Source organism: Pleurodeles waltl, chromosome 3_1 (assembly GCF_031143425.1).
Source record: "Pleurodeles waltl isolate 20211129_DDA chromosome 3_1, aPleWal1.hap1.20221129, whole genome shotgun sequence".
NCBI lineage: Eukaryota > Metazoa > Chordata > Amphibia > Caudata > Salamandridae > Pleurodeles > Pleurodeles waltl.
In genome coordinates, this window is record NC_090440.1 from 1,321,916,112 (window position 1) to 1,321,943,942 (window position 27,831).

The window sequence follows — 27,831 nt, forward strand, 5'->3', positions numbered from 1 at the left end:
CATCTGCTCCTCTGTTTACAACAAGCACTTGACTTCCCTTTGATTTAGAAGAGGATATACCATGTTTTATGTACAGCAAATCCCTTCTTTCACAGCAAGGCATTTAATATGCTTGATGTTATTATTTTTGCCCTGAGACCTTGCAATGGTGCCTGCTTCAATGTGCCTCTCCAGAGCATCTCTCTTTCCGGGGAGGAAAGTCACTTAGATTGAAACTGGATTTTCAAGTTCTCCTAACTATTGTTTGCTTATGGAATGCAACTTCAAACGTGGCGTATTGTGTAAAACACGCACATGTTCATGCACAGGTAATTAAAAATTTGTTTTAGAATATGGCAATATCAAAGGGAGGTATAACACACAAATATTAGAAGGTGCCATTATTTGCTTAACTGTCACGAGAGTTCAAGACTCAAAAAGCAAACGCGGGTGAGTTGACATAACATACAAAGAAAAAAATATTGGTAATCAGTGGTAAAACAAAAACATGTTTTATCAAAAGAGAATAAAAACCAAAGCAAAGGAAGGAATACATCTACTGCCTACTACAGGAGTATGAAGGCAGTGCTTCACTTCAACCTGTGGATGCAGGTGGGGCCCACCAGCACTCATTTCTGAATATCAGCACTTATTTTCCTGCAACAGACTTTGATCCAGAGCAAGAGAGAGAAACAAAAAAACATAAAAACAGTGATAAAAGAAGAAAGCAGGGATGATGAAAATTAGTGCAAGAGTGTGGTGAAAAGGCAGGGGTTATCTGGAGGAAAATTAATGAGGCATGATGTGGAATCAAAACTACATAGAATTGGTATTCAGCACCACTATCCGTGCAGCATCCACCAACGGTTTCTGAGCAAACCTTTGGGCCCCAGCACATATTCTTTAACAAATTAAGCAGTATTGATGTTAATGTACATTTACAATGCATGTCACTGAAGCTTTTAAGCAGCAGTGCCTCTCTACATGTGATTTTTAGGGGGACACAGATAAAACTGCCAGAGCCATCTACAACAGGAGGACTGATTGACGACTCTTGACAACATTTTAAAAACCCATAAGCTAGTTCGTTTGGCTGCTGTCTGGAAAGTCAAGCAGGGCCGAGAAAAAGGGTGTTGGGGGGGGGGCAAAACACTTTCCCCCATGCAACGTCTATGGGGATTTTTTTATTTTTTGAACTGGACTACAGCCTGAACCGCTTAACAGATTTAAACCAGATTTGGGAGATAGCTAGATCTTGGTCCAAAAATACCTCATTTAGTTAGCTTATGTGTAAATCTATTTAGCAGTTTGGGAGTTATAAAATAAATAAAATATAGATATCCAGGGATGTTATACTTAGGAAATAGAAATACACTTAAAAACTAAAGGTTGCAGGGACGTTATAGTTATGCTCACATTTCAAACATACAAAGCCACAGAAATTCAGCTGTTAGAGTTATTCAAGTAACAGAACTCTTGCCCTAAGGTAAATATAACTCACGTCCTTGCTATGCACAGTTTTCTCATCAATAATTTGACTGCTAATTTGACTGCTAATGTTACATTGATACTTTTAATGTTGTTATAAGAGATGTCATGAGCGCTGTGATATCTGGGGTAATTAATAGTGCATAGCAATGGCGAGAGTTATAGTTACCTTAGGGCACAAGTTATAACTACCTGAAATAACTAACTAAAACAGCTGAATTTCAATGGTTTTGTATGTTTGAATTGTGAGCACAATTTGAACATACCTCTAACCTTTCATTTTTTCAGGGAATTTGTATGTTTTTTTTTTTTTTTAAACAAAGTAGTTTTAAATACTTTACATTTATCCAACCATTGCCGCACATGGCTGACACCCTATAACCATCCAACCTCGCGCCACACATGGCTTTTGTTTGTTTGGTGGAGAAGTGATCATATTGCTATGCATCAATAATGCATCAACAAAATCAATGGGAAAAGCACTATGGGAGTCCTTTTAGTAAGCTGTCCATCTTCCAGGGAACAGGGGGGAGGGGTGGGAGATGTTGCATACCACTAATGTATATATGGTGGGACCAAAAGGCCAGGGATTCTAGGCCATTTTACATACTTGTAGTTTTTAAAAGGGAACTTTTGACAAGCATGAACCCACTCATCACAGTCACTACATGAGATATTGCACTTGAAATAAGCAAGGATGCAAACACCTCCATCAAGGTTTACAGATAACTATTCAAGGTGGAAATGTAGAGGGAAAAAAACTTGCTTTCCCTTGATCACATGCAAGAAATTAGGATGATTAGTACTTCACAGAAGTGAATCCTAAACTTGGGCACCTGCTTTGTTTATACCTGTAAGTGCTTCCAGTTGAGATTTACTTTCTGTGAAATGATCATCGTGACAGAATGAATCCTGCCCTGCGTATTCATCTAAGATAAATATGCAGGGCAGGATTCATTGATTTAAAAAAATATATATATGTCAAGGACCGTGGGGGGAGCCTCAAGGGGCAGCAGTCCCCATCAGATCCCCCCTCCTGTGGGAGCTGGCATTGCTCCCCCACGCAGGAGCAATACTTTTATCTCTTCCCTGCCTGCATGTCTGCAGGACCTCAGGAGATAGCTGGTGGTTTCCAGGACCACAGATGGCTCCAGGATGGGAGCCGCACAGTCCCCTTCCTTTGTTCAGCATGGGCCAGCCCTGGGGTGGTGGTGGACCCCGGGGCCGGGAGTCCACGAAAACCCCCTCGTAAATGTTTATTTTACTGCAGGGATGTGGTGGTCCCAGGTAGGTCTGCACGCGCCCACCTCCCACACATAAATGTTTGTTTATAGCCCCGGGGCGTTGGTGGTCCCTGGGGTGCAGAGGGGTCAGCACAGCCGCCAGCATGATATTAGCTTTAGACCCAAGGAGGTGGTGCTCCCCAAGTTATTATTAAACACTTGAAGGGGTGGGGCATGCACCCCCTCAATTATTTTCTAAAATAAACTAAGCATGCTCCAGGGACCAGGAATACCAGGGGGCTACAATTATAACAAGCACAGGAGACCACAGCTGCTTGTTTTTGTTTTAATTCACTGCAACATTAGTGAATATTTCACTGTGAATTAAAGGGGAAAAAAAAGCTTTTTTGCCCTGGGTGGTCCAAGGGGGACCTCAGGACCAAAGCTAGAGGGTTAGGGCCTTGCCCCCTTTTCTTTTTTTTTTTGCATTTGTTTGGGACTAGTCTGAAGCAGAGGTCCAAAATGGCTGCAACACTTCCTAGTTGAAGTGTTGGCAGCCAATCAGATCTCTGCACAAGATCAGGGCAATTTGTTAACTATTAACGCTTCTAAATATACACATTTGGATTTTCTTTAAAATCTCAAACTATTGAATGGATTTGTACCAAATACCAAAACGCAAGCTTTCTAGATCAAGAGCTACCTGCCAAATTTGGTGTAATTCCGTCCAGCGATTCAGGCTGTAGTCATGTCTAAAATCTCTATGCAAATTAACTCTGGAAACACACTTTTTTGACAACCCCTTTTTCTCACCCCCACTTGATGAAACACCCCAAAACTTTCCATGCACAAGACCCACCCTGACACTTTTTTGGGGAAAAATATCATGATGATTCTTCCAATGGTGCCAAAGATATAGCCAAGTCAAAAAAGCGCTTTTCCTATGGAAACTAGGTCCTCACTGTGACTACCTACTGGTGACTGCCCGTAGGTTTTATAAATATATATATATATATATATATATATTTTGAAAGCAGGCGGTTTATAAACATTATTTAAACCTTACTATGGTCTTAGGAGGGGGCAGTGATCTTCTGAGTGTCTCAATCACTCCCTTTCTCCTCTTCACCACTACAGGGAGTGCAGAATTATTAGGCAAGTTGTATTTTTGAGGATTAATTTTATTATTGAACAACAACCATGTTCTCAATGAACCCAAAAAACTCATTAATACCAAAGCTGAATATTTTTGGAAGTAGTTTTCAGTTTGTTATTAGTTTTAGCTATGTTAGGGGGATATCTGTGTGTGCAGGTGACTATCACTGTGCATAATTATTAGGCAACTTAACAAAAAACAAATATATACCCATTTCAATTATTTATTATTACCAGTGAAACCAATATAACATCTCAACATTCACAAATATACATTTCTGACATTCAAAAACAAAACAAAAACAAATCAGTGACCAATATAGCCACCTTTCTTTGCAAGGACACTCAAAAGCCTGCCATCCATGGATTCTGTCAGTGTTTTGATCTGTTCACCATCAACATTGCGTGCAGCAGCAACCACAGCCTCCCAGACACTGTTCAGAGAGGTGTACTGTTTTCCCTCCTTGTAAATCTCACATTTGATGATGGACCACAGGTTCTCAATGGGGTTCAGATCAGGTGAACAAGGAGGCCATGTCATTAGATTTCCTTCTTTTATACCCTTTCTTGCCAGCCACGCTGTGGAGTACTTGGACGCGTGTGATGGAGCATTGTCCTGCATGAAAATCATGTTTTTCTTGAAGGATGCAGACTTCTTCCTGTACCACTGCTTGAAGAAGGTGTCTTCCAGGAACTGGCAGTAGGACTGGGAGTTGAGCTTGACTCCATCCTCAACCCGAAAAGGCCCCACAAGCTCATCTTTGATGATACCAGCCCAAACCAGTACTCCACCTCCACCTTGCTGGCGTCTGAGTCGGACTGGAGCTCTCTGCCCTTTACCAATCCAGCCACGGGCCCATCCATCTGGCCCATCAAGACTCACTCTCATTTCATCAGTCCATAAAACCTTAGAAGAATCAGTCTTGAGATATTTCTTGGCCCAGTCTTGACGTTTCAGCTTGTGTGTCTTGTTCAGTGGTGGTCGTCTTTCAGCCTTTCTTACCTTGGCCATGTCTCTGAGTATTGCACACCTTGTGCTTTTGGGCACTCCAGTGATGTTGCAGCTCTGAAATATGGCCAAACTGGTGGCAAGTGGCATCGTGGCAGCTGCACGCTTGACTTTTCTCAGTTCATGGGCAGTTATTTTGCGCCTTGGTTTTTCCACACGCTTCTTGCGACCCTGTTGACTATTTTGAATGAAACGCTTGATTGTTCGATGATCACGCTTCAGAAGCTTTGCAATTTTAAGAGTGCTGCATCCCTCTGCAAGATATCTCACTATTTTTGACTTTTCTGAGCCGGTCAAGTCCTTCTTTTGACCCATTTTGCCAAAGGAAAGGAAGTTGCCTAATAATTATGCACACCTGATATAGGGTGTTGATGTCATTAGACCACACCCCTTCTCATTACAGAGATGCACATCACCTAATATGCTTAATTGGTAGTAGGCTTTCGAGCCTATACAGCTTGGAGTAAGACAACATGCATAAAGAGGATGATGTGGTCAAAATACTCATTTGCCTAATAATTCTGCACTCCCTGTATGTTCTGCAGTCTCTAGGTTAGACATGTGTTCTAGTTCTCCTAATATCTTTCTGAAACAATCTGCATAACTCATATCTATCTTCTTTCTCTTCAACACCCTCTTTTCACTCTCTCCTCCTCATACTTCATTGCATCTCTTCTGCTTCATCACCTCGACACACATTTCACCCACTCACTGCATTTTCTTTAACTTTCGCAATGTCAATATTTTGACAGCTGTGTACCTCCTTTACTCACTTTTGCACATAATCACATTTACAAATGGTACACCTGGTCATTACTCATCATGCAGAAAGGTCAGGATTGCAGAAATATGTATTCTGAACCAGTTGCGGCTCACGGGAATTAAAGGGGGCAGGCGGTGTGCAGAGGGGGTCAGCAGGGGACCTGGGGGGTTGGGAAGGGAAATATTGATTCAAAAAAAAAAAAAAAACGTACCTGAATGCAGTGCTCTGCCACTGCTCTTCCATCTCCTCATCATGCTGCAGGTACAGGCTCCCAGCCTGCCCTGCAGCCAATCCTGATGCTGCTCAGAGCAGCAACAGGATTGGCTGGGAACGCCCAGCCAGGGCGCTCCCAGGGAGACTGGAAGCCTGTGCAGGCTGAGAGAGCCTACTGCGCATGTGTGTTTGGCCGGCCTGAGATGGTCGGCCAAACACACATCAGCTTTGAGGAGGAGTGCTGTGCCCTGCCCCTTTAGAAGGAAACAATAATAAAACTGCTTATTATCGTCTCCTTGTAAAGGGTTTGCAGTTGCCGCTGCTGGCGGGGAAGCAATGCTCCTCTGCCCTAATGGAGGAGCTGCCCCTGTTCTGAACCCCTTTACAACCCACTGACGGGCACTGTGAGACATGTATAATGTGTTCAGTCTGAACTCCACACCTATCTATAATAGCCTACACAACAACCTTAACTCACTTAGAGACAGAGGCAACTTAATTCACTGCGTGCATTATATACGAGTGATATGTTACATGAAGAAAACTACAGAAACACAACAAAGTGGAAAAAACAAGTACATTTAAAGAGTAGGGATGATTAAAGGAGAGTTAGAGGAGGGAAGAGTCTGTGGAAAAAGTTAGGCCGATCATAGTAGCAGGATGGGTTTTCGATGAGTCAAAGGTTAAATAAATGAGGGAGAATTTAGTAGGGTTGTTTGGGAGATCATGATAGTAAACTGAGGTTTGGAGTGAGCTAGATGTGGTAGAGGAGGGAAGAGCTTAGGCAGGGTTATTTTGGAGAAGAAAGTAGTAGAATGGGTTTGGGATGAACAGAGTGGGGATGGAGGACAGATTGACAGACATAGGTGATGGGGAGGCAAAGTAAAGCTTACAAGAGTACATTCATATTATTTTTATTTATTTAGTATTATCTATATCTATATATATATATATATATATATATATATAGAGAGAGAGAGAGATATATCTATCTATCTATATATATATATATATATATATATATATATATATATATATAGAGAGAGAGATATAAAACATGTATTTATTTTATTTTATTTATTTTTGTATGTATAATTATTATTTTTGAAAATGTAAACAGGAATAACATTGCAGGATGAGGATGATGTTTGTTTTGGCTGGCTGTCACTAATGGTGAGCAGTATGTTTACAGATGTGGCACTGGCCCCACCAGACCCCATCCCGAGATGCCACCACTTTTCAGACCACAGGCAAACTCTAAATGGCGCTTTATTTATTCACATAGCCATTCACACACTCATTTGTTGAGCTAGAGGAAGAAAATCTATACATTCTGCAAAGACATCAAAAGAACATTTATATCAACATTTACATATTATCCAACATTCACAGAACGGGGAAAATAGATATTAAAGTACCACAATGAGAATTACATAACATTTTAACAAGCCCCTCTGACAAGACAGACATAAGTCACGCAGTTAACATAAATAGCTTGTGTCGGCCCTTTCTAGAGGTGAAAAAGTCACTGTCACCATGGGGAAATATGATGAAATATTAAGGCACTCAGTCTTGTTAAATGTTTGATTCACAGCCCTGCCCAGTTTACCTCCACACTGTGACCATGCGAAAAGCCAGCTTCTAAGAACCGCCTCTAATGGCTTCTATCCCGGTACATGTGGTCAAAGAGAGGTGTCCACAGTTTCAACGCTAAGCTTTTTGGAAAAGACTACAGAAAAGCAACCGACGCTTTGAAACCATCCTCTTTTACCCAGAACTCAGGCTTGCTGCAGGGACGTAGCAATAGGTTGTCCCCGCACACGTATCACAATGATATCTTCTCAACCTGACTACTGTCAACACTAAAACTAGGGCACTGCATACATACACTCCCTGCACAATACACAGCTGCAAAGTGATATTTAACTTTATCTTTAGTCCGTAATTAATTGCACAAATGTTGCTGACATGACTAGGGGAATAGAAACAATGAAACAAAAACAATCATAAGAGACAAACAATCTTACGGTTTGTCACCACTGAAAGCAAACAAGCAGATCAGAGGGCAGGGCAGACTTCAACAACAGAGGTAGTAGGTCAATCTCAATCATATGTGAGTTATTTTAAGAGAATTTCTCAGAAAATGCAAGGTTCTGCTATTCTGAAAATTTCGACTGATTAACAAAATTATTTATAATTTGCAATTGTTCTGCAGGCAGGAAAACCTCATTGAGCCATGGCATCCTGTTTTATCATGCTAAAACCAACAACCACAAACATAGGAGAATTAGCATTATTAATGCTGAAGAAAAGACTTCACTACATACTGTGCTGCCATTGCACAGCCATATAAGCATTTGAAAAGGCCATAATTGTGGCATTGGCTGGCAGTCGTTTCCTTTTGACAATATTTTTTATTTTTCGTTATGGTATCTGTAAAACGTTTTTTTGGGGTGAACTGCTGGCCCCTCGCCGAATTACAATAAATGCAGGCTAAAAGCAAAAAACAAATTTGTCCCATGAAGAAAAAATGTCCATAGTAGTCCTTGGTAATAAAGGGAACTACTTTGCAGATGTGCTCTTTACAAAAAGTGCTCTTTGCGAAAGAGAAGCATGCTGCCACTCAAACTGAAAACCATCAATGGCTGAAGTGGGCTGCCCTATTTTCCCATACTGCATGCTCTATTGACTGGAAGAAAAGTGTGGATGACAAGGGCAGACCAATGGCTGACGAGGGCTAGCTAAAAGCCCATGTGTCAAAGTATATATTACATATACCTATAGTCAAGTCAAAATAACTTAGTTTGGTTTTAAGAAAAAACATATAAGTGCCAACAATCAATTACTTCTTAATCACAGAATTACTAACAACTTAAAAAAATCACAACATTAATCAATGAATGTTTAAAATGCTACAAAATCATTAGGTGTACATCAAAACAGACTTAAAATCATCAGAACAGACTGTACCAGTTCACTGCTTCAATACATAAATTCTCCTTTAAAAATCATACATAAATGCAAAATACACATACAAATTGCTGAATCAATAATGAAATTACCAAGAACGGGGAGGTTGCATACTGTATCTGCTGTAGAGGTTACATTTTAAAACAGAACCAACACTTACACAAATATATGGCTGACACTAAGGTTTGTTAACATAGCAAGGCAGGTCTACAATGTCTTATGCATTTTCAAGACGGGAAGAAAGAACTGCCTTGTATATTTGATATAACAGCAAAAAAACATAAAATGAGGGGATGTGTCATCACAGGGGCATACATGTACATTTGTTATCCCATACTGACTTAACGGGAAGCACAGCACACTTCTTCTAAATGATCTAAGTCTGAATTTCTTCAACAGCCCCCCTTTCCAAAAATTGGGTGTGGACAGCAAATATACTTCCAGGCCATTTGTAGTGGATAATAAAAGATGTTGTTGAATATAGGGTTTTATGTTACTTCCACCTCTGCCCTCGAACTCCTGCTTTCCTCATAAAAACAGTTTTCATCCAAATATATTGGATTTCCTAATACAATTAGGATCTTCAAACACAACTTCAAAAAACTTGATTTAATGTAAGCGGGCCAAGAGATATATCTTCTATGGTCGCTCTCCAAACAGTGTTGCATTAAGAGTTTTGTTTAGAGACACCTCTGGAGTACTTTCAATTTACAACCAAAGTTTCAGTAGAGAGAGCCAAATGATATTTTCAGTATACCTCAGTCCAAGCTCCTCATGACACACAAAATACAGACAACAAGGTGGCTGATATAGTAACCTGCAACAGAAACAGTTCTCTTCCATATGAAGGCAAACTACCTTAGAATAATCCCACATCCCAACACCATAAGTGCCACAGGTATACATTAGGTAATATATATTTCCAAAAAAGGTGAAAAGGGTTTCCCCCTTCCAGCAGTACAAGGTAAGAAAGAGCCCTAATCAACTGAGTATATATGAGGCACCTAGCAGTGATATTGCTATGCCATATTCTAGATGAATCAAAATTTACCTGCAAATAGGGGAAGCAACTCACTGCTGACAAAACATGTCCATTGCAGTTAATGGGTCTCACGTTAAGCCGTTTACCACTCCAAATCATAAGATGGGACTTATAATTAATATCCACCTCCTGATTAGTCATAAAAGTAGCAAAATAATATAGAAGCCGGTTAAGGCTCAAAGAAGTTGGAGCTAATAAAATGGCATCATCTACGTAAAGTAGGTCAGGTCATTGAAGCCTGTCAATCGGAGGGACATCTTGTCCACTTTGGGCCAACTGAGCATTGAGGTTGTTTATGTACACAATAACATTTATGGGTGCTAAGATACATCCCTAACGTACCCCTCTGGACAATTTGAATGTCTTGGAACACTCGCCTCTGGGTGCATAACCTCCCCTGGCACATAGATTTAGAAGATAACAATGCAAAACGCTAACCAGGGCGACCTCCAGATCCAAATCTAGTAATACGTGCCATAAATTATATCAGGCAAATCCAATGGAAAGTTCCATAAAAGCAAGAAAAAGTGAAATGTCCTTCGCGATCACATACTTTCCTACTAATTAATGGATATTCAAGCAGTGTTCAACAGTGCCCAAACCTTCCCTGAAGCCATATTGCCTTGAACTGATAAAGTCTATGTGGTTTTTGTAAAATTAAAAGGTCTTGGCTATAAAGGGCTAAAGCAAGGCCTGCAGATCAGAAAATACCACACCATCCTCAGACATTTGCTTTACTGTAAGATTGAACTATAATGTGTCTCATTACACTGGTCCAGGTCAGAAAACCGACTTTATGGCTACAGGATGGCAAAGGGCTCAAACATTGGTTACATATAAGGTTTACAGGACCCATCAGTTAGCCTATACTAAAGAATTTCAGGCTATGTTTGTCTCTCCCAGCGTAATATTAGTCTGCTGATTCCTAGTAACAAGTGCTGTGGTTATGCTAAACTGCTCTTTCTGAAAAAAACATAACTGCTACTGTGCTAGAATGAATAGCCACTTCAGTCCAAGAAACTGGTCTTGTGAACATCTTTAGAAACAGCCTTTCTATGATTACCATCCCTGCAGTCATTTCTCAAAAGAAATTCTATAAATGAATGGAGAGCATGGATGGGCTAAATTGTCTTTGCAATGATAAGTTTTCTTCTGCACAGTGCCTATACCATCGTAATAATGAGGGTGTACCCGCAGGACAGAAAAGTAAACTAGAGTATGCAATACTGATTAGGACACTTTTAAGATTAATAAAGGTAGTGATTAAGGGAAGCACCCAAGCCTCCTAACTCCTTATAATTTGTATTTTTTAAACTACAGTATTTAAATTAACCTATTTTCATACATACCGGCGACATTTAGTTTTTCAACTGCTCCTGGGCTGGGAACTGGGGTGACGGTACTGTTCGTAGAGTTTACCATTGTTCCATTAAGCACAAGATTGTCCACCTTGGATTCCAATTTTCCGATACGCTGCAAAATGTTGTCCAGTAAAACTGCTAAAGTTTTCTTGAGATCTATGGACAAAACAAATTTACATATTTTTAAAGTAATGAATTATATAGGCGTCTTTTATGAACAAAGAGTGAGTCACAAGTGATTTCTATGCTGTCCTTGCATGTTGTCATTTCTTCCTCAATGTATAAGTGCATATATTAAAGCAGCATCTATTTACATTGAGATGCCTACATTTCTTTGCTTCTGTGTGTTTGTTAACTGTTAGAATTTCAAAATTAGCGTGTCCTCTTTGGTAACCAAACAAACACACTCAAACCCAAAGGAGATGTACGTGCAGGTTGAGATGTACAACACTTTAAAGGGTGTGGAATTCAAAAATTAGCAGCAGTGTCTCTGCAAATTACCTTTGTGAATATCAAGCCTTTGGTCCAAATCCTAGTAATGAGGAATGATGTAATAAATACCAACAGGTAGCAAAAAGGTCCCTCAGAAAGGGCAAGCCTACAAGAAGCCTACAAGTAGAACAAGTTACTTACCTCCAGTAACTCCTTATATGGTAGAGACTCTAGCTAGCCACAGATTCCTAACCTTAAAATATTCCCCAGGCATCAGACTGGATATGGAAATTTGAGGAGTACCTCTGCACGCCAGTAGGTGGCATCATTCAACTCCATGTCAGCAGCATTCTCTGCACCAGAAGTGACATGTAAAAAGCCTACATAAGCGCCATCCTAGTGCAATGACATCAGTTTTATTTCATGACCTTTTCGTGCTAGAAGCAGCGAGCCTCTACAGAATGCTGATGGATCAGAGTGCAGACAATAAGGATCTACAAGGGTTACCCTATGCAGAAGCAGGCAGATGGGAGGGCTGGTAAGGAATCTGTGGCCAGATGGAGTCTCTACCAGATACGGCGTTACCAAAGGTAAGTAAGTTGTTAATCTGGTAGAGACTTCTAGCAGCAGATTGCAGAACTTAGAATAGATCCCCAACCAATACCTCCCTGGAAGTGGGACTGTGAAAAGATTTAGACAGGAAAGTCCGGGAGGACCGAACGGCCAAAGTGCTCATCACAACAAACCTGATTCGTGAGGCAGTGGTGTTTGTTAAACGTGTGCAGGGTTGCCCATGTTGCTGCTTGACAAATGTCCAGGGCAGAGATTCTGTGAGCTAACATAGTAGTTGTAGTCTTGACCTGGTGGAATGAGTATGCAAGAACTTAGGGAGTTGCATCTCCACCAGAGCACAGCAGATTATAATACAGAGACCAATCCAGTGGAGATGGCCTGTTTCTTTACAGCCTTTCCTTCCTTCGCCTCAACAAACTGAATGAAGAGCTGATCCTCCACCTGGAACTCTTTGATATGATCAATGTAGAACAATAACTCTTTTTGGGTCCAGGTGATGGAATCTCTCCTCCTCTTTGGAAGGTTGAGGTGGAGCAAAGAAAGTTGGCAGTGTGCTGGTCTGGCCTACGTAAAAATGTGTCACCGCTTAAAAAAGGAAAGAGGCACATGTTCTCAAAACTAGTTTGTCTGGGAAAAAAAAGCTGTGTAAGGAGGGTGCAAAGAAAGTGCCTACAGTTCACTAATCCTCCTGACTAATGTAATGGGCACTAGAAAAGCTGTTTCATTAGTCAGAAGGCGCAAAGGGCAATTGTGAAAAGGCTCAAAGAGCAAGCACATCAGAAAGGCCAAAACTAGGTTCAAGGCTTTATAGAGAACATATGTTGCAGTCCTTTTAGGAAATGGATCACAAAAGGCAACTTAAACAGGTGAGTCACACCAGGTGATTTAGACTCCGCAACTGCAAGAAAGCCAAGATGGTCAAAAGATACACTTCAACTGTGTCCAAAGCAAAGCCTTTCTGAGCTAACAATAGAAAAAACATCAAAATCTCTGAAAAATCTCAGACAAAGGGGCAGAAAGGAGATCAACATTTCTGGAAGCACAAAGTCAAAAATTTGTCTCAACGGCAGGCGTATACTGTCTTGACTGAGGGACGCCCGGCTGTTAGAATTACATTACAGACTTCTCTAGATAGGTCAAAAACTGTGAAATGCTGCTGCTCAAACTCAGTGCTCCGGTTCAGGTGCAAGACCCTGCTCTGGTGCTGTGGCAGTAGATCCTACCAAAGGGGCAGCTTGATGGATTGACCAAAGCTCATGCTCAGGAGTTCGGGATACCATATGTCCTGGCCCAAACCAGAGCCAGAAGAATCTTTGGAGGATAGGATACTAATGGAACCAATAGTGGGAAAAGGGATTTATAGGAAATTGTTCAACAATGCACCAGATCTTCTGGGGGCTTGAGGAGGCATGGGCTGAAGACCTGGGTACCCTTGAGGATGAGGAGTGGGGGGAGGCCCTACGAGGACTCGGGGAAATTGCTATCAGTGCTCGCCCCTGGCTGGTGCAACTTAAAATACTCCATAGGTCATACTACCCACAGACATTACTACACAAAATAGAGAGAACTGACTCACCATTGTGCCTGAGTAGCTGTAATGAGGAAGGCACGTTCTTTCACATAATATATATGGGGGTGCCCCTGCATAAAGGAATACTGGTCCAAACTAACCAAGGTGATGTTCCAAGTTATGGTGTTAGAGGTCCCCATGGAGGCTAAATTATTATTACTGGGGACACAGGGAGACACTACGTGGCCCCAGTACCAGGGCATCTGGGTAAGACTGGCAATCGGGATAGCAAAATGCAATATAGCGAAAGCCTGGGGTAAGACAGACTGGGAAAGGGATTTAGATTGGTGCCAGAGGATAGAGAGAGTGATTTACAAGGGGAGGGGCTGCCCCTGAAAGTGAGAGAAGGTATAAGGGGGGCGGGGGGAGATGGCCCACAGAGGCTAGAGCACGTAGGGAAGATATGGGAGGGAGGAAGAGAGTATGAAGGGTATCCCGGAGATTGTATTGTTAATGACTAGGCTGTACAAGCGCCACTGTTATCGACTGATAGACTTACATTCTAAGGAAGCAAACTTGGGCTTAGTCGGTTCTGATCTTCTTCAGAACTCTGGGCAGGAGTGGTTTTGGTAGAAAGGCAAAAAGGAGGACTGAGGTCCACTCAAGATAAAAAGGGTCTCTGAGCGAGACTCACCTTGAAAGCACCAGTGCACAGAAGTGCTGACATTGCGTCTTTTCTTGGCAGTGGCGAAACAATCTGCATAGGTTACCTCAATCACTGAATAGACCTCATACCACCTCCAGGTGGAGCCACCATCTGTGATCCGCTAGGCCTACCCAGCAGAGTTTGGTAGCTCTGGTGTTCAGAGAACTTGCTAGATACGGAACAAGCAGGAATACGTCCTGATGCTCCAGCCATGCCCAGAGATGTAGGGCCTCTTGACATATGGTTCACAACCCAACCTGCACTGTTTTTTGCAGTATCACATGGTGGTGATGATGTCCGAGAACACCTGAACCAGCCTTCCCTTGACAGAAGAAATAAATGCTTTCAAATGCCAGGTGAATCGCTCTCAACTCCAACAGGTTAATGTGGAGCATTCCACTGGAGACCAGAGTCTTCTGATCTCACTCCTCTCCCAGAAAGGATTATAGAGGGGTAAGAGTAGTTAATAGATTTTACTGGTGACATAACCACTGATTTGACTGGAGAAAGTATAAATCATAAATCATCTGTGAAGCCAAATGTAACTGTATGTGTGATGTCTATATCGCTTCTCAGACTTTTCTCTAAGATCAAGTGTAATAGCATGTCTGATGCCTATAAAGGTTGCATGTCTCAAGTTTTGTATGATTCTTAAGAGTGCTAGCACCTCTAAAGTTTTTTCATGAATGTGCCCTACTTCCCAAGTAGATTTCACAATAAATTAACTAATCACTGCAATAAACTTATGCACAGCACTATTAACTTTAAAATGACATAAAAGTAATTGTTTACAATTTTTTCATAATGAACCTATACCAAACGTTTCTAAAAATATTTAGTGCAATACAAGACGTTTTGGCAGAACTATGGGTGTCCCAATTTTTTTTCAAATTAATTGAACTACAGTCATTGAGAATCAATGAAGCAAAACCTAATGAAGGAATATCACCAAAACCGGCAAGCATTTATAACTTGCTGAGAAGCATACATGCCTTGTACAATGTAGAAAAAAATCTATTATTTAAAATATAGATATATATTTTTAGAAATAAGCTTAAAAATACATACAAGTACAGGTTTAATTACAATTATCTATGGATTTATTAGATCCATTAGTATGGTCAGATTTCAAAATACCAAATTAATCATCAGATTGGTGGGAGTTAACAGAAAACTTTGACCGCCCACTGTAAGGACTAAGTCTGTAAGCAAATAAAAAAAATTCTCCCACCCTACACCATCCTCCCTCTGTTTTGGCTTTCATTGACTTCTTCTGTGCTAACTCAGTAAAAATAAAAGTGCAGGAGGCCAGTAATTTTCTTAGGAGTCCACCAATGAAGCCTTGCCTCGATTCCACTTCATTGCTCTTTCTTCAACTACGGTACCCTTCCTGTCTCTTTTTCTCACTCGTACTGGTTCTTTTCCATCCTTGGTTCTTACCTTAGGCACAATTTTCCTATCTTTCTCTTGTTCTTTATTTCACCCTTTCTTACCATTCGCCCCTTTGCTGTGGGTCAGTCTGATGATGAAAGATAGTTTCTGGTTCCTAGGAATAAGTGCCACTGCCTGTAACCACTAGCACATATTAAGTACTTTTTCAAGCCCTGGATACATGCAACAGATTCTGCTTTGTCTCCCTGCAGAGCCCAAGGCTTTGCTGGACAGGTGTCATACACAACAAGCACCCCAAACCACAATGAATGGTCAGTAGTGTCCTATTAACAGGGAAGGTGGAAAACAATGATGGTAGAAGATAGTGTCAGTTGTAGACATCTTTGCATGTCCTGCAGACCTGCTGCTGCTTGAGAGTTTTCAATCTGCAGATTTTTGGTCTCGTCGATTTTGCTATCAACAAAGATACATCTTTTCCCAATGTTGCTATTTAGTAAAAGGAACGGAAAAGTTCTCTCAAGCAGGTATCCACTTTAAGGCATTACCAAAACCTAAAAGCTACCACCCACCCAACACCGAGCTGATTCAAATCACTGCAAACTAACAACTCAAAGAAAGTATTATGGCTACGACATCAGAATCAATGAGGATTAGCTCAGCCCCAGACTATCACTAAAGACCCAAATGGGCTTATGAGCTATGAAATAGAAATAAATATTAATTGTTATAATACCTGCAATAAGACCTACAATACAGAGCACTCACTTTCAGAAATTGTCTTAAATAATTATTTTTCTACAGCTCCTCTGAAGTTTTCCTGTAAGAACATTTCAAACCATTTCAGAACGGAACAAGCATTTCCAATGCAATAGGTATCGCATTTGTGAGAGTTAGAGTGAGCTATTGGTGTTGTAAATGACAATGTCTTCTACCTGTGTGTTTTGGTTTGGGGTGTAGTTGATGTACGCCATGTGCCACAGCAACCCTCCCAGGCCTGTCACTGCAGGACAGAGGACACAACAAGGTCGCCATCCTGAGGTACCACATGGCATCACACACAAAATCATGACAAGACATGACCACAGGATAAGGAAAGGACCAAGAGACAGACACAAGATAAAACATACATATTATCTTTCCACCGTTCGTTTCACACACTTTTACCTTCTGTATGGCATCATCTGTAACTGTGTCACCCCTTCAACTGGGTTCTGAATGTTCTCACTAACTGGGATAGTGGTGGGCTGGGCACAGTGAGTTAGTTCAGTGACGGTCAGTCTCTTCCATGAGGTGATGGTGTGATATATCATTCAATGGCTCGGGTGGTATCACCCTGGATGATGAAAGGCCAAGCTAGCCCCCTCTGGGAATCAAACATTTAATCCTTGCTGCCACACAGATCTTTGCTGAGGACACATTAGGACTGTGGGCTACCTTAGCCCATATTCAGTCTACCTTCACTTAAATGCAGGGACCTCAATTTTCAAATATTTGTAATGTGAACAAAATGTGTGATGCAATTATGTAAAAAACACACTTGATGTACACTATTTCAATTATCTATGGTCTTTCCACCGTGGCCCTGTGCGAGCCATATCAAAATAACCTATCAACGTAGTGCCAGCAACAAATCTGGACTTGTCATAGCATCTATTTGTAGTGTTTCTTTGTTGTCTTATACAAAAAAAAGACTCAAGTCACCACAACACATTTGAGTAACATACATACAAATAGTGGCTGGTCCTGGTGGCCACGGTTTGTGAAACAGTTCTCCTGTTTAAACCTAAAAATGAGCTACTGCCATGTCTCTCTTTAAGCACTTTAAATATGCATGAATATCAGAGCGACAAACGCTATTGCATCAACACTTTTTATAATTTCTCTATGTCAATGCAACTGCAGACAGAGCTTTCATATTTGTCATCATTATCACAGAGATAAACGATTAAATTCTCTCCAAACGTCTGTTCTTAACCAATGTGATAACAATTATTTCCTGATCATTTACTGTGCTGCTTTGTGACTTATGCGATTTGTAAGCTAATTACACCACTATCTGATTGGATACAAGTCTCAAATCCTTTCAACATTTGCTGAAGGTCACCACAGAAAAACGAATAGACATAGCTGTTCCTTTGCATGTACCAGCTCTCAGACAGATTCCTCTTGGCATGCAAGGCTGCTCCGAGTGTAGTAATGACCAGCCAGACATTCAGATGTTCTTTAGCCTGCACCCACCCAGACAGCTGGTCCTTCTTTAGTGCATGCAGCTTTTAGGTATCGCCAAAGAACGCTAACAGCTAACAGTTGTGTCACAAGGTTAGCACAACGCAGCATCCATGTATCCACCATGCAGCAGTTTGTTCTCCTTGTCAATGGAGGATGCACCAAGAAGAAAAAGAGCACCATCTTTGGGACAACATGAAGAGACATCAGCAGCACACAGCAATGCAAAGGGGATGAAGGACACGCATCGAGGTATACCTTTTGCCCTGGATTTTCCATTCAAAACCGTTTCAACTCATAACTGTTCACACAGACACAGTAACTATGTACTGACATCACTGTCAAAATGTAAATGCAGTCACCAAGAATAGGCCTACATATATGCAGCAAATATAAGCCTTCAATGCACAACGGTATAAGGACACATCCTTCTGAATTAAAGTCCAGAGAGAGCAGCGTGAAAAGTAGGTCCGGCAAACAAACTGTTAACATATATGACTAATGTAATATGATATTAAGTTGGGATGTACGGGTTTCAAAATACTTTATAACTACGTGTGTGTGAGGAAGGTCTCGAACTGGATGAATGTTGCATTACACAAAGTGTGTCTTTATGAGCAGAGGAATCAGACCTCCTCATCAAGGAGTGACCCAACAATATCAACTCTGTATATTGGGCCAGGGGTGTAGCTATAATGGGGACAGCTTGCGCAGTGGCACTGGGCCCAGAGTGCAGGGGGGCCCTTTGAACTCGGATAATTGTTGTATTCAATTACAGTCACAGGGCCATTTTCCTTGACTGCACCAGAGTCAAAGGCTTCCTCGCTACACTACGGTGTGAAGCATGCACTACTTGGAGCACACGCCTAGCTAGGCTGGTATTCCAAAAGACTAACAAGGAACACAGAAACCAACCAAGCCTTTTCTGCATATATAATACAACTCATAAACTACCTCCCTTTGAAAAATATTTTATTGAGTTTTCTCCAAATCCGTTGTTAAGGACAAACACAGTTCTGTCCGAGCAATCAACTCTTGGCTTTTATGGATTTTTGTTTTTCAATATTTCTGATATCCTATTTAATCACCTTAAACTGTGATTACCAAGACATTATAATTGTATATTTTCGGGCTTGGCTATTTTACAGCACCTCTGTATTTTGTTATATTTCGATATTTTATATCAATGCTATTTTGGACACATTTATTTCCTTTATGACTACATTAACGCAAGAATTTGCACAATTTTTGTTTACCATTTTAAGCTGGGGATGAATATTGCTTTTTCCGATTTTCTTTTTTACTTCTGATTGTACAGCACGTTTGCACTTTATTATATCCCTAATTATTTGCTTATTTGGGATTCCATATCACGCCTTTACTTTGCTACTCGGGCTTGTTTGTCCAGACTGGGGAGGAACAACTGTTTATTTATAATGCAATGTTTTTATCTACTTTTATATCTGCTCAGTAAAATGTTTTTAAAAAAAAGCTTTTTCAATGGAAAAACGGTCTTAACTATAACTACCTACTGGTGACCGCCAGTATATAGTATGAATATTCATATATATATATATATATATATATATATATGTATATATATTTTTAAATAAAAAACATAACGTCACTCAAGTGATTCAATTTCAGAGCCTGTAGCGAAATATGAACAGGTTATTGGTTTCTTAGTATCACATCAAGAAAACTGCAGGAGAAACAAAAGATAAAACTATGAAACTTAATTCTCGCTTGTGGGTCACAGATGTGATCGAACATCTACTTTTGCTGGGCTCTCCTACGCTGCCAAAGTATGAAAGAATAACAAATAATATAAACTCAAATCCTATATTAGAAGATTAAATCTAATGCGATATTTAAATGTAACTGTGGTTAGTAAATTATGCAAAGACAGAAATATGCTCATGACGAAAATAAACAGTTGCAAATTAATACCAGTCTAATGCTCCTAAAAAGTCAAAAACTGGCAAATTAAGATATTAGAGATGGCCAGACAAGGCTATGAGATCATCAATTTAAGTAAAAGGAGCCTCTCAGATTTACTGCGATGCTTATGTTTACAATGGAGTAATTTGAACACTTACTCATTGTTTGGGAATGTCAGAGTACCAATTACATGGTGTATTACTACTAATAAGGTCGCTTACTATGAAAGCATGAGGTAAACTATATTTGAAATTTGATGCAACATGCAAACATAAGGAGTGTGGAAAGCGAGGATTATACTCATGAATACAGTCCAAAAAGAAAGCAATACAATTCTAAAATAGAGGTTACAAAGTCTGAATCAGAAGGCTACATATGCAAGAAAGTACTGTGCTCACAATGAAACAAATGTACGAATTCTGAACTGATGCATCCTGCAAAGGAACTGAAACATTCCAAATCCTGTGATTCCTATTTGTCAGCAGGTTTTGTCACCCCTTTCTGCTTTGCATCTCTTTAATGTTTTGTCTCCATTTTTAAGGCTCTTTTTGGTTCTGTTCTTTTGGTTTGCTACCTTGTCCTGTTAACTCGGTTTCAGAATTTCAAATCTTAAGCGTCTTTTATGTGAAAACACACATTTGTATTCTATGGCAGGACCCAGAGGCCAGGGGGGATATACCTTCTTTTTTCGTTTTATTGGAATAGCAGCTGTATTAACACTGTAAATAAAGACAACAAGAAGAAAAAGCTTAATTTCCCATAACCCCAGGGGAAAAATGAAGTATCAACAAACAAGTTTGTTTCTAATCAGCCACGGCCATGCTGTATGACTCGCACTGTACCTCATCTGTCGCCCTTTTTCTTCCCTGCTCACAGCCATCTCAGTTGAGTAACGGGCTCCAGTCCCCTTTTTGCATGTTCTGACTAAATTTGCTGTTAATTACTATTTGTGCAGGTTGTGAGGTGCTTACAACTCGGTCTGTAGCGGCTGTGGGAATTGCAAGGATTGTGATCCCCTTTAGTGGAATATATATATATCATACACACTGAAAAAAAAAAAACGTTATGGTTCTAAATGTACTCATTTACTGGTACAGTAGCATAGAAATTCATCAGTTATAGTTCTAGTTCTTTCAAGTGGCTATAACTCACGCCCTAAGGTAACTATAGCCATGCACAGTTTAACTATAATGTCCCTGTAACCTTTTTTTTTTTTTTTTTTTCATTGAATTTCTTTGTTTTTTTGAGGCACATGTTAATATTTGTGTCAGGTTGTGACAAGGCAATCAGGGCCTTGCTTTTCCCAAGGATCCATGGAGGATCCAAGGAGTATTTGCGGATCCACGGATCAGATGAAAAAAAGGGCATTTTTTTTGCCCAAACCACTCATGTCTCCTGCTATGGGGTCAGGATACCTGCATCCTGATCCCTTATATGTTTTTACACCGTTTTTCCCCACACCCCAAGCATTGCGAGAAACAAAATAGTGACCACAACTTTTCTGTCAGGTAGCGGCCAGCCAATGAAGGCCTTGCTTTCCCTTCAAATCCAAGGAGGGTTTGAGAAAGATATATAAATATATATGTGTGTGTGTGTGTGTGTGTGTGTGTGTGTGTGTGTGTATTTTCCAGTTAATTACAAGAAAACCACTGAATGGTTTCACACCAAATCAAAAAAGGTCACTTACTGGACCAGGGCCTACCTTTCCGCCAAATTTGGTGTAATTCCGTCCAGTAGTTTTGGCGCTATCACTGTTCAAAATCTATATGGAAAAATTAATGGAGAAAAAGCATTTTCTGACCCCCTTTTTTCTCAGTCCCTGCTTGACAGATCACCCCAAAACTTTCCAGACAGCAGCTGACATGGCTGGCAAATTTTTTGGACAAAGTTCGTGAATATCTGTCAACCGGAGCCAAAGATATAGACAAGTGAAAAAAAACCTTTTTCTAAAGAAACTAGGTCCTAACTATAATTACCTAGTGACGACCACCACTTGCTTAAATATATATATATATTAGTACTTCTCCTATTCAGTCCTTCACAGCCTGTTGCTTGCCAATTTCATACACCCCCTCCCCTTTATCAAGAGCCTGCACAAGGGCTGGTGAAGGCTATATACACTGCTGGGGTTCCTCCAACACTTAATCCAATTTGCTCTTACCTGGTGGGTGGCCACCGTCTAGTGTATATACCTGTGCAACAAGCATACTTACATCGCAAACAACATGGAGGAGTATGTGGATTATTACGAGGAGGAGGAAGTCCAGTACTTCCTAATCACAGAGGAATTCTGTGATGCTGTAGATGCTTCCGTAATTAAAGCAGTCCCAGATGCAACAGCCTCTCTGGAGAAGAGACTCATGTATATGGCACAACAGTGCCTGAAACCACTTGCACCGAGAGAATACCTTCCTGGGTCTTTGGCCCCAGAACCATCAGAGCCGACCTATTACCCCCACTCTGAGAACCCGTGCAAATGCCACCAAGACTCAGAGGTGGACCTGGATGCTTTTGCAAAGCTGAAGGCTGTGTTTCTAGGGTCAAACTCCTTTATACTCCCAAACTAGCCCAAATCCCCCCCCTTCACGGCCCCTCGCAACCCAGTGAGACTGCGCCATTCCCCACCCTCCAAGTCCACCTTCAAATGATTCTCATACAAGTTCAGAGGGCGAGTCGGGCCATGACTGGTCCTGGAGACCCTCCTCCAACCTACCTGATGGGCCACAGACCACTACTGGAGAACCAGCTGATTCCCAGTCAGACCTCTTAGATCCTAAGGAATTCATACTCCCCCCCCCCCCCCACTCCTCTAAATGGACTCCAGGTGACAAGTGGCTAAGTACGTAGCTGGTAGGCTCTGCAAACCTGTTCATCAGAAGGTAAGAAACCGCCTTTGGCAGAATGCTACTGCCACTCATTAGATGGGAGAGTAGCTGTCAGGCCTGAGATAAAAGCGCATTTTGCTACTTTTCTGGCCAAGTAAATTAAGGACCTTAAGAAGGGTATCAACCGCTTCTGGAAGTCGTGCTAGGGCAAGCACCTGGAGATCACTGGCCCACTCAAAGAGATCTCGATATGGCGGAGGACGCCAAGGTGTTCAGTGCTTTGATTCCCCCCAAACGTTCTGTCCATTTGAGGCCAATGGACCATTACATTTCTCGGCAACGCCAACTGCGCTATCTCGACAGCGAGGCGCAGGTCCTTGCTAATTAAAATCGTTCCTAAGCTTGGAGAATTGGCAACATCAGAGGTGGACCAGGTGGCACAGGGTGGGCTCTTTGCGACCCATTTGTCAAAGAGCTTGGAAAATTTGTGTTCAACTAGCATGTTTTCACCAGGGCTGGTCATGGTGGGAGGAGCTCGGCTGGCCATTCCCATTTCTCCACCTCCAGTAGGAGCCGGTCTTTCAAGTGAGGTCAGTGGCAGGACCCCTCGTGCTTGGGGGATTCTACCTCCCCAGAAGGCGGAAGTGCCACAGAGGTGACCGCAACGGTCGCCACAGTGGAGGAGTCAACTCCAATTCACAGCAGTGAGTTTTTCAATCATTTCCTGCAGTCGCTTGGGGGGGTCGACTTACACTTTTTGATAACAACTAGTGGAATCTCATGTCCGATGCCTGGGTGGTCCAAACAGTGCAGTGGTTCCATATAGAGATCTACGGGTCACCCTTTCAACCTGTTCCCCCTCTTCCTCTCCCCTTTTGGAGGCAGGAGGCCACCCTTATTCAGTGGGAGGATCAGGAACTCTTGACCACAGGAGCAATCTGCCCTTCCAATCCTCACCCCTCTGGGTTCGTAAGCAATCTGTTTCTGGTTCAAAAGCATAATCGGGATCAGTGCCTGGTGATCAATCTCCAGGATTTAAACGAGTGGCTGGTATACCGCCACTTCAAGATGGAGGACATTCACCTCCTTTGCGACCTTCTCCATCACGACGACTGGATGGTCCAGATGCATCTGAAGGACAGTTACCTCACAGTCCTTATTTTTCCGCCATATCGTTAGTTTCTCCAATTTCCATGGCAGGGTCAAACTTTCAAGTTTATCTCTCTGCCTTTTGGACTGTCCTCGACCCCTTGGTGTTTCACCAAAGTTCTAAAACCGGTGATAGAATGCTTGAGAACGTCCAGTTTTCAAATGATAGTGTACCTGGACAACATGTTGTTGATTGATCAATACCTCAATGCTCTGTCCTGTCACCTTCAGATGGCAGTGGATCTGCTTCAATCCCTAGGGTTTGTCACCAACCAAGCGAAGTCAAGTTTAGCTCCTTCACACTCAACCACCTTTCTAGGCTTCATGATCAATTCAGTAGCAACTACACTCAGCCTTCCCTCGAGGAAGATGGCAAAAATTCAACACGAAGTGAGGAAGACGCTGGCACAACCAAGGACCTCCTTCCTCCAGATAACTAGGGTGGTAGGCCGGCTGTCATCCTCAATTCAGGCTATATTTCCAGGGCCCCTTCACTTTCAGGTCTTGCAACATTTGAAAGCATGTCACCTTTGCCACGGCCTCACACACTCCCAAGCACGTTATCCTGTCAGACGAGGCCAAGGAGGAGCTCAAGTGGTGGCTCTCCCATATGGAGGCAAGAAATGGCCATGACATCTTCGGATCACAACCAGATCTAGTGATCGAATCCGATGCCAGCGGCTCCAGTTGGGGAGCTCGCTGTAGAGAATTCACCACCAGCAAAGGATGGTCTGTCATACAGCAGTCCCTAAATATCAATTGCCTGGAGTTAATGGCAGGCTCCTTTGCGGTCCAATGTTGGACCAAGGACCCAGTGGAAACTTGCTTCCTGCTGAAGATGGACAATGTAGCTGCAGTTCGCTTTATCAATCATCTAAAGGGGACATAGTCCAAGGCCCTCTCAGATCTGGCAAAAAACTTTTGGCAGTACTACTGGGACCACCATGTGGTCATCCAACCAGGTGGCAGACTGGCAATCTTGCCACCTCTGAGATTCGAGTCTCTGGAAGCTTTTTCCAGCAATGTTCAGACCCTCTCCTTCCGATGGGGCCCATTCACAACCAACTTGTTTGCGTCCCAACTGAACCATCAGCTTCCCTGGTTCTTCAGCAGGAGACCAGACCCGAGAGCAGTAGCAACCAAAGCCTTTCGCCGAGACAGGACATTGGAGCAGGTATACACCTTTCCCCTATTCTCCATGATCATGCGGCTGGCAGCTCAGGTACACTGACCAAAGGTGGATTTAGTGGTTATCACTCCAGTGTGGAAGTCGCAAGTGTTGTTTCCAGTTCTCATGGAACTTTTTTGGCCTTCTCCAATCTGTCTGCACAATTATCCTTATCTTCTGAGCTACCCCTCCAGAAATCCTCATCATCTGGAGAGGTATGGCAACCTCCAGCTTATGGCATGGAGGATTACAGGTCACAATGGCAAGTCCCTGGCCTATAAAGAGATACTGGGGACTGCCTCTCTCGAGTTTGGGTGGGCGTCACAGTCAAGAGGTATCACTCTGTCTGGTCTCGATGGATGGGTCGGTGTCTGCATACGGTTGTGGGCCCCATGGGGGCGGACGTTGTTCATATCCTGAATTTCCAGGCCTGTTTAGAGGCGGGTGGAATAGCTTACAGGTCAATAAATACATTCAGATCAGTGATCTCAGCAGGCCACGCTGTGATTGCGGATGCCCCAGTGGTAGAACATCCTTTGGTTAAGAAATTGTTATAAGGTAGTCAGCTGTCCCTTCCACCGGACACAGGTACTCAGTCCTTTGGGATGGGAATAAAGTTTTAAATCTCTTGTCTTCATGGCCACGTAACAAGTTCCTTTCTCTGAAAGAGTTGTCGACCAAGGTGGCTATTCTGTTGTGTCTCATCTCCTGTAGCATGGTGTTGGATGTCAGGGCCCTGGATATTACAGGAAGATCTCTTACCCCGGACAGAGTTACTTTTCATGTAGCTAGGCTCATTAAATGTCATTTCTGAGTGATTTCCTATCCGGAATTTCCGGAGGTTCCCAACTTATGTCTTGTCAGGTGCATCAAGACCTATGAGGCCATAACGGCGGAGTTTCCTCTGCACAGGGAGAAACAACTTTGATGGCTTTGAGGAAACCTTTCTGCGCAGTCACCTCTCCGACCATCGCAAGATTGGTGCAGTGGATCATGAAGGAAGCGTGGATAGATACCAAGAACTTTGGTGCACACTCCGCTTGAGAGGTGAAGGCCTCAAAAGCTTTTGCTTTAGGAGCTTGCTTACAGGATATTTTGAATGCAGCAGACCGGTCATCGGATTCAACCTTCAAAACTTTTTATTTATGATAAACCAATCTCCTCCATTGCAGCTCTGGTGGTGGATAAGCTTTAAGCTAGCAAAATCCTCATCTCCAGGTCCTGCCATAGAATGAAAAATTTCCTAGCTATCGTAACGGAAGGTTTCAATTTTATTAATAACTCGGAGGCAATGATTAGCCCACCATGAGATGAAGATTGACCCACCCGGGATATTGAATCTCCTTACTGGAGTAAGTAAGGTTTTTCTAATTTTGTTTTAAGATATTTGCTTTAATATGCTACAGTTTGCGAGTGTTCACAATTCCATGAGTTGGATTATACTACTGCTAAGGTGGGGAACGTCTTTCCCAGGCTAAACAATGTTCTCTAAATTACAGGAACGGCGTCCTTTAAACACAAATGAAGTTTTTCCAAGGTTGGCTTGTCGCAGGAAGAAAGAGGACAATAGACAGGAGACAACGCAACTCATTCGACATGGCTGCGTAACTTGTTGCAGCTTCATTTTTATCCTGGGGTTATTATGAAATGAAGTTTTTCTTCTTGTTATCTTTATTTTTCAGTTTTAATATGGCTGCTGTTCCAATAAAATGAAGAAAGAAGGCATAATCCTCGCCTTTGAGTCCTTCATAGAATTTAAACTTTCTGTTACAATAGCTAGGACATTTTTCATTCCATTTCTCTATGCTCAAGTGTACATCTGAGATGAATTAGGCATACATAAAGATAAAAACATGTGAGATTGATATGAACAGTATACCTTCTACAGTATTCCAGGATTACTGCTGCATTTGATTGGCAATTCCAGAAAAGGTCTGACATATGAGTGGCGGGTGCTTACAAACAAAATTAAGAAATTGCTTTTTTTTTTTTTTAGAAACCTAGGCCCTTCCAAGCCATTGGCCGGTTAGCTCAGAGCTTTTCTTATTCATGTTACATTAGCACGTAACATCAGGCAATGTCAGGGGCTGTAACGCTGGTAGGAGCACAGGATCTGCTTAACAGCAACCTACTAACATCATTACCATCAACAGCCACCCAGAAGCAGCGAGGAGTGCTCATGCCCCTCTTGCGGTACATCGGGTGGGGCTCACCATTCCTTGCCTCTGCCTGGCCTCCTGCAGCCTATTTCCTTCCAGCCCTAGTCTGGACCAGTCCGTCCCTGGGTGCCGCACCGTGAGCCGCGTGGGAGCCAGTGACTGCTAGCCACACCACTTTTTAATTGGTGCCAGCAGTTGAGAAACCCAGGGTGGACCTGTGACAAACAGGGATTGATTGAGGTTGGGATTCCCCCACCATCCTGCATGGTGAGAAGGCAGCCCTGGCCCAATGCTTCCTGTGGGCAGCTTAGGCTCCGCGTTGCATTTCCCCTAACAATCTTCAGCTCTGGCAGTACCAAAACCACTGCAGCTTGGATGAGCTTCACGAATGTCTGCTGATCAAACTACCTTATTTGGTACTACTATAACTAGCGGCCCATGACAGCAAGGGGATTGCCCCTGGGTTTTATCACACCTGCTTGCTACACTGTTCAGTACCAATGGTTAATGGCCTCACCCCATGCTTTGACAGATGGTTAGTGGGCCA

General features: G+C 42.1%; 1 protein-coding gene across 2 annotated transcripts in view; it reads right to left on the minus strand.

Moving 5' to 3' along the window:
- The window catches only part of MGAT5 (alpha-1,6-mannosylglycoprotein 6-beta-N-acetylglucosaminyltransferase), a 599,358-nt gene that overhangs the window by 418,669 nt on the left and 152,858 nt on the right, over positions 1–27,831 (minus strand). For both annotated transcript variants that reach the window (XM_069224676.1, XM_069224675.1), the window contains exon 3: positions 11,192–11,359. In XM_069224676.1, coding sequence (XP_069080777.1) covers positions 11,192–11,359 — 168 coding nt within the window. The remainder of the gene's footprint in view (positions 1–11,191; positions 11,360–27,831) is intronic.